This window comes from Charadrius vociferus, unplaced genomic scaffold (genome assembly GCF_000708025.1).
Source record: "Charadrius vociferus isolate BGI_N301 unplaced genomic scaffold, ASM70802v2 scaffold38, whole genome shotgun sequence".
NCBI classification, from domain to species: Eukaryota; Metazoa; Chordata; class Aves; order Charadriiformes; family Charadriidae; genus Charadrius; species Charadrius vociferus.
The window spans coordinates 12,090-19,397 of NW_009650176.1; the positions used below are offsets into that span (position 1 = coordinate 12,090).

At 42.0% G+C, this 7,308-nt stretch overlaps 1 protein-coding gene across 1 annotated transcript in view; it reads right to left on the minus strand.

Annotated features, from left to right (window-relative positions):
- Nucleotides 1–708: 708 nt before the first annotated feature.
- Nucleotides 709–7,308, minus strand: part of ALDH18A1 (aldehyde dehydrogenase 18 family, member A1) — a 29,890-nt gene continuing 23,290 nt past the window's right edge. Inside the window, exons 12-17 of the mRNA XM_009892733.1 lie at nt 7,221–7,307; nt 6,285–6,480; nt 6,011–6,132; nt 3,695–3,881; nt 2,069–2,164; nt 709–1,053 (exon numbers count right to left, since the gene is read on the minus strand). Coding sequence (XP_009891035.1) covers nt 872–1,053; nt 2,069–2,164; nt 3,695–3,881; nt 6,011–6,132; nt 6,285–6,480; nt 7,221–7,307 — 870 coding nt within the window. The 3' untranslated portion in view covers nt 709–871. The remainder of the gene's footprint in view (nt 1,054–2,068; nt 2,165–3,694; nt 3,882–6,010; nt 6,133–6,284; nt 6,481–7,220; nt 7,308) is intronic.

Below are 7,308 nucleotides of genomic sequence, written 5' to 3' on the forward strand. Positions count from 1 at the left end.
GCTGAACCACGGGGAGCACCGAGCCGCCAGCCGTGCCTGGTGGCCACTGAGGGAGAGCTGCACTGAGCATCGCGCCGCAGGGCGCACACGCGAACCCACTCGCTGCAGTGCACCAAGGGAAGTGTTTCTTCAGAACTTTGGTCAGGAAAACCCAATGTTGAAGTAGTATTACTTCGGAGGAGGAGTTGCAGAAGCTCAGGTTTTATGTAAAACCAAAGAAAAATAAGACTTTGGTACAAATAAGTAACAAAATTCACATAATAGACAGTTGTATTATTTATCTACAATAGTCAACAATACAAAGAAATTCGATAGAAAATGTTTCTTGGTCAAAAGCTTACTATGCATTTAGAACATCTATCCCTTTATCACAAGGGTAATCAAATACAAAGAAAGTGTAAAGCTTTCCAGTTTTCAAGAGCTGCCATGATCTTAAAACTGAAGAAAAAAAACCTATCAAGTTTGTTCTCCAGAACAGATATTTGAATAAAACAAAGACTTATGAAAAAAAAAAAAAATATGCTCCAGCACCAAGCATATTTGCTATAGGGAGCATCAGGATAAAAAAAGAATGAAGCAGATATTTAAATCTTTCCTTGCATTACCTGTATGCTTTGAAGAAGCCTGTCTCTGGGAAAAGTGAGGTTAGTTTGCAGATACTATCTAAGGGAACAGAAAGAGGCAAGGGGAAAAAAAAAAAAAAAAAAAATCTCACAGACGGGATCATTTTGTATTCACTGTATTGCACAGTGACCGAGAACAATGTTCTGAAGACGAAAAACAAACTCCCTACCCAGAGAGTGCCCTGAAGCCTGATCATCATCATCATAAAATATTTATACCCCTGGGTTTTCCCCCGGCTCTGGTGTTCTTAGTTGGTATTTCTCTGAGGGAGAGGGAGGCTCTCATGAAGATACTTCATGCTGCCATGTTCTGAGAAGTCAGAAACAACATGATTGTCCCCCCTCAGCAACCACTTTGTAGTTAAGAGTCCTTCAATTCCCACTGGTCCACGTGCATGGATACGAGAAGTACTAATTCCCACTTCAGCACCTGCAGGAAACACACAAGATAAAGGTAGTTAATCCTCAGAAGATGTTCACTTCATACTAAGCAGTTTTGCACCTTTATGTAAAAACAGCTGCCTGCCTTTCAGTGACCTGCCTTTCTCCGCTCCTCTCCAAACGCTAGAAGTTATGTTTGCCTGTTCTGATTCAAAGGTTAGAGGAGCTTAACTATCACATCATAAACTGTAATGTTTATACTTCTGGCTGCTACAGTTACTTTTACAGAGAAAGATGCAAGAGAGAAAGGTATCTCTCACATGGATCTTGGACTTGTTTCCTGAGGGTTTAATCCTTTTTAAAAAAAAAAAAAAAGAAATAAAATCCTTTTTTTAATCCTTAAAAAAAAAAAAAAAAAGCTAAATTAGTCAAGATTGGGATCTTATGTCCTTTTTTATAATTTTGAGGAGATATTGCCAGACCCTCACTAGATTTTTTTTTTGAATCACATTGAACACTGAATGTTCCAGCTGACACAGTAATAGCCTGCTATGGAGATTTCTGAGTTTCTGCCTCAGGAAAGAACGTTTCCCTTGTCTTCTGCAATTCACAGTAGGTGCACCTGTTAGTTTAAGCAACTGTTAATTGAGTTCGGTTCCTGCCTTGCATTCCTCCACAGGGCTGACACACTGGACAGCAGCTGTCTGCCTGGCAGGAATGAAGCATGGCATTCTTTACAGCATCATTAGACAGGTAAACAAAAGAAAAACTGCTCACCAATTTCAGATCTGTGTTGCATTGTTCTATCATTACATGCAATGCAACATACTTTATTCTGATTGAACAGAACTTCAAAGGATCCAAAACATCTTTGCTCCCTACTGCTAAGTTAATCTACATAGTCTGTATAGCAGTATCAGCTAGTTCTGGTAGGAAAGGGTTGTTAAACTCTTAAACAGACAGTAAGATCAGAGACTAATCCTATCTTCCAGAATTCAGACTACCACACTTTTCACACAGGAGCAAATCCTGCAGTCACATCCCTGCAATATTTTCCCTCTTACCTAGTCCAAATCTATAGCCGTCAGAGAATCGAGTACTGGCATTCCAGAAAACACAAGCACTGTCCACATGCTGGAGGAAGAACTCTGCTGTTTTCTCTGGGAAAGAGGAAGAGATAAAAATAAAATCTAGTACCTACAGAATGGTCATGCACTCCAATAAACACAACGTAATACAGTGAACAGATATAACAATACAACTTTCACATGCAACCTTCTCAGACAGTGTTTAAACAGCCTGGGCTAACACATGTTCCTTTATACCTTCTTCCCAGTATGCCTATGAAGTAGACGCTGCTGTAAATGTTAGAAGAGGCTTGCAAAGATTAGAAGAAAGTAAAAAGATGTCAAATTCTAAATACATCCAGTCTAGAACCTGCAAACAGGGATAGCTGTATGACTGCGGAGAGGAGACCGCTTCCCCAAACAACATTTTGCAGTCAAACTGAGACAGTTAAACTACAGAGTCAGCTCTCCATTAGTCTCAAACATGGAATTGTTCTAGATAATGAAAAATCCTACACTAAACTGCTATTGCAGGTAATAGTTGGGAAATACAATGCAGAAATACCACATCAAATCAGCTAACTAACCCAGTTTAACACAGAACGTGCAAGACCTGAGCAAGCTTAAGCAAAGTTATGCAAGTCTCAGTCCTCTGGAGGACTCAGTTTCTCTGCAATGCTGTGAGCTGTGGGTCAGTTGCCCTTAGCAACAAGATCAACATTACAGATCAGCTCTATTTCAAGTATGCTCCCTAGCAAATCAGCAGTGCACTAAGTCCGGTGGCAGTGGGTTACAGTATCAAATGCACGCCTTTTAGTGGCACTCATGTAAGCTCAGCAGGAGGTACAGAAACAGAAGCCTGCTTAACTCACACACTGATCAGCCACAGATCAACACGACCTTACTGCAGCTGATCCTCAGGAGTTCCAGGCTTGGTCTGAGAGTCAGCCTTTGGCTGGGCGCAGCTCTATCTGGGTTTTGAACTGGCACAGTGTTCAAACTGCAGGCAGGACAGGTGCTAGGGATGGGAGCAGCACAGAGATGCACAAAGGAGCACAAGTTCACAACAAAGAGACAAGTAACTGTGAATTGAGATAAACGCAGCTTTTATACTAGGGATGCAGAAGGGGGAAGTAAACGCCTGGGAGAGGTAGGGGGAAAACACTTGTGGTCCTTGTTTGCAAGATATAAAAATGACACGGGAAGACAAAGTGGGCAAAGTATGATCTTCCCTACAATCCCCATTCCCTCCAATGAGGTAGTTCACCTCATCAGCCTTCAGAGGCCTAAGGACATCTCCAAGATTCAGGATATGTTCCTGCAAAACTCTCTGATGCAGTAAGTCTGCACAACTCAGGAAGACAAAGCCATTTGCCCCGCAAGAGCATGTGCTGACTTGCCATTGGCCAACTGCTCAAGCCCATTCCTTAACATCCTGGAACAATGGCCACACAACATGTTTTCTTTGAGCTAAACAGGACTGTAGGTACATTTAGCTCACAGGCCTCCAGTTGGTTATGCCTACTACTGACCCAAGAGAAGAACAACTACTGCAATACACTAGCACCAAGAACTGGCAGTCAAGCCAAAACAGTAGCTTAAGGAAGCAGACTGATCACTAACCATTCTCTGTGATGATGACATCCGTGTGAGAACTTCCATACTTGTGGATATGTTCAACAGCCTCGTGGACGCTGTCCACCACCTCAATGCAGCACTCCAGGTCCCCATATTCTGTGCGGAGAGACTTCACTTCTGAAGGGCTGAATGTCAAGTAAGATGCAAACTTCGGGCCAGCATGAATCTTCACCTGCAATACCAGAAACATTTTGTGCTGCTGACCACACCAATGCCTTCCAGGTGAAAGTGTGGCTTGTACTCTGTGTGAGATGGAGTTAATTTTCTTCATAGTAGTCCCTATGGTGCTATGTTTTGGACTTGTGATTCAAACAGCATTGAAAACACACCAATGTTTTGGCTGTTGCTGAACAGAGCTCGCACAGCATCCAGGCTTTCTCTTTTCCCCCACTCTGTCCCCTAAGCAAGAAGGCTGGGAGTGTGCAGGAAGCTGGAGGGGATACAACCCTAAGAAGTGACCCGAACTGACCAAACGGATATTCCATGCCTTATAATGTCATGCGCAGCAATACAGAGGGTAGTAGGGTTTGGGGGTGTTTTTTTTTAATGTATTTTTTGGTTTTCCCCCACCTCTTCTTCCCCTTTATTCTTCCTCTTTCCTTCACTTATCACACTATCTTTCTTTCAACCCACAAGGTTCCTTGCTTTTGCTCCGCTTATTCTCTCCCCGTCCCACTTGGGGCAGGGGAGAGTGAGCGAGCGGCTGGCCGGTGCTTAGCTGCTGACTGCGGTTAACTCACGTTTGTGAATCAAATGTTCACTGCATGTAGTGTAACAAAAATAAGCCTACACTTTGGGAAACAGCAGATCAGTGAACTAGCGACAAGGTACAATAGCTGACGTGCTAGGTTGGCTACCTGCCATGACACGCTCCTAGTTCAGGACTCATTTCAAATTGTTTAAAGTAATGGCATCACTTAGAGAGAAAGTCATCAGGCAGGAGGACAGTACAACAATAGTACTGGGAAAATAGTTAAAATATTGCAGCCAGCCCTTATGCCAAAAGTCTTAAGATCTTGGATGGCTTTTACCCTTTTATTTTGTAAACTGACACCAGACCTCTCTGAAGCCTGTGTTTCAGACACAAAACTCACACATTTTTCATTTGTTATAAAGATGGTCTACCACATTATCAACCTCCGAGTTTAATCATAGCAGCCAAGACACCTAAACAATGAGAGATAACTTAGAACTGATACAGCAGAGAAATCCCCATGAAAATGAAACACAGGCAATTTTGTCAAGACAAACATAAATGGGAAATAAGGCACAAGTCTGCAAAATTTGAAATTTGAAGGCTTTTAAGAAGATATCTGTAAAACAGCATTTTCTTGTGCAACTATAAATTACTTTAATTGCATTATCCTGCCAAATATTTGCATGTTTCTTGTTGTCAGGTCAGATTAGACAAAGATAACATCCTCTCCACTGTATTAGGAGCTGGGTGGGTGGTGTTGGAAATGCACTAGTCCTCACATTCCTCCCATCCAAAATCTAGAGATCTACCTTTCACTCTACCGTTCCCAAGAAACAACCAAACAAGACATGAAAAAAAAAAAAAAATCCACGAAGCGAGGACTTGCTCCTGACTACCCGTTAGCTTCTTTTACTGTGACCTTTTCAACATCAACACATACAAACTCTCTATTTCACCTGCATTAACCACTGCCTGTACACTCTATTTGCCAAATACATACTGCTGTGTGAAAATCCCCGATTTATATGCAATTCACACCACTTCATGGATATTCCTCTCCCAATGCATCTCTGCTACCTTGACTGACAAAACATTACCTGTGTGAAGACAAATAATTAGTATACTAGCCCTTTGCTGTTCCTCTGACATGCTAGGGGGGAAAACGTGTGGGGATAAAGGGCATGAAAGGTGAAAGGTTTAAGAAAATATGGACGAAGCAGATTCAGAAAGGAGAAAAATCGAAAGGGCATTCACTCGGTTAAGAAGCTGCATTATCAGAATCAAGAAGGGTAGAGAAAGGGTTGTGTGTACGCTTTAAGGCAGAAGATGATTTTTTTTCTATATAAAAGGAAGTATTTGTATCCCAATAATGGCACACAGCTGTCCCGAAGAAGCTGCTTTCAGATCACTTCTACAGGAAAAACCTGGGGTTATGTGGAGAAGCAGAGAAAGTTCTCCACAAGTTCATTTACATGTACACAGAGACATACGGATAACTTGTGTTATGCGATCATAAAACTAAATAGGGCTACACCAGCCAGACCAAATGCTTCTAAAGTGTTAGCAAAAAACACAACCACAAAACAGAAGTATGAGTGACTAACCTGTTCTACTCTCAACATGTCTATGATCTGATCAAACAACGGGGTTCTCAGCAAGTCTCGATGAATTAAGAGAGTTTCCAGAGCATTACAGGCAGCAGGATATTCACACTTTGAGTCTCTGACTGAGGTTTAAGAGTAGATAATTGGTTACGTAACATTTATGACAAAGATTTTCAACAGCACATGAATTATCAAATACGATAACCATATCACACACTCCAAATATGAAGTTCAATTACACCCATGAGATTCAAGTCACCCTCTCCCAGCTTACTTATTCGTGTGACCTTCTCAACGCTGGCATCTGTGTCCACATACACATGACAGATCCCTTCGCTGTGTCCCATCACTGGGATTCCCTTAGCAGCTTTCTGGATATTTCTGACTAGCTGTGATGAACCACGTGGAATGATTAGATCTATCAGCTTATCCAGTCGGCAGAGATCTTCTACTTCTTCTCTTGTGTTCACCTGTGGTAGTTGCAATACAAACAGGTTTGAACTCTCAAGTTCTGCCCATACTTTTTATACCTATGTCCTGGGTTGAGTGACACAGGACTAATTTATTTTCTAATACTTTGGAAGACTGCATTTTTAGAAGACTCTAGTGTCTACATTTGTGAAAATATTTATTTTGTAGCCAGCTACGGTGTGTGGTTTTCAAGTTCTCAGTGTTGTCGAGCTTGCCAGGTGCAGGGATGAGGAGAAGCGAGACCCGGGCACTTGACTCAAGCTGGCCAACAGGATTATTTCATACCATGAATGTCACATTCACTATAAATTAGAAAGTTTGCTGAGAAGTTTGCTCTCTCTCCCTTGATGGCTGTAATCCTGAGAACTTCGTGCCCCAGTGCTGGACCCCTTAGCCCAGCCCTTCCCTTCCTCCCAAAGCTGTAGCACTTGCAGTGTCCGACATTTGCTGTTCACTGCTGGGAGTGCACAGCCTCCTACTGATATAATTGCCTGAGTACAATCTTTGCATATTCTGTATTGGTATCAGGATCAATATTGGTTCTTTAGTGTATTAATGTTAATCTTACTCTTTTAAATCTGTTTATACTTCAACCCCCAGGTTTCCTTGTTTTTTCCCCAATTCCCCTTCCTGGGTGGGGAGGGGTCATTGGGTGATAGACAACAAATTGTTATGGGGTTTCTCAAACCATAACAACATACCATAGCAAAGAATTGTTGACTTAATTCTATGCACTTACTAGTTGCACTGCATCTTTGACTCCATGAATGGAGAGTGCTTCTTGTGTCAGATGATGAAGGATTTGATTGCTATGTGCTGCCTCTTTC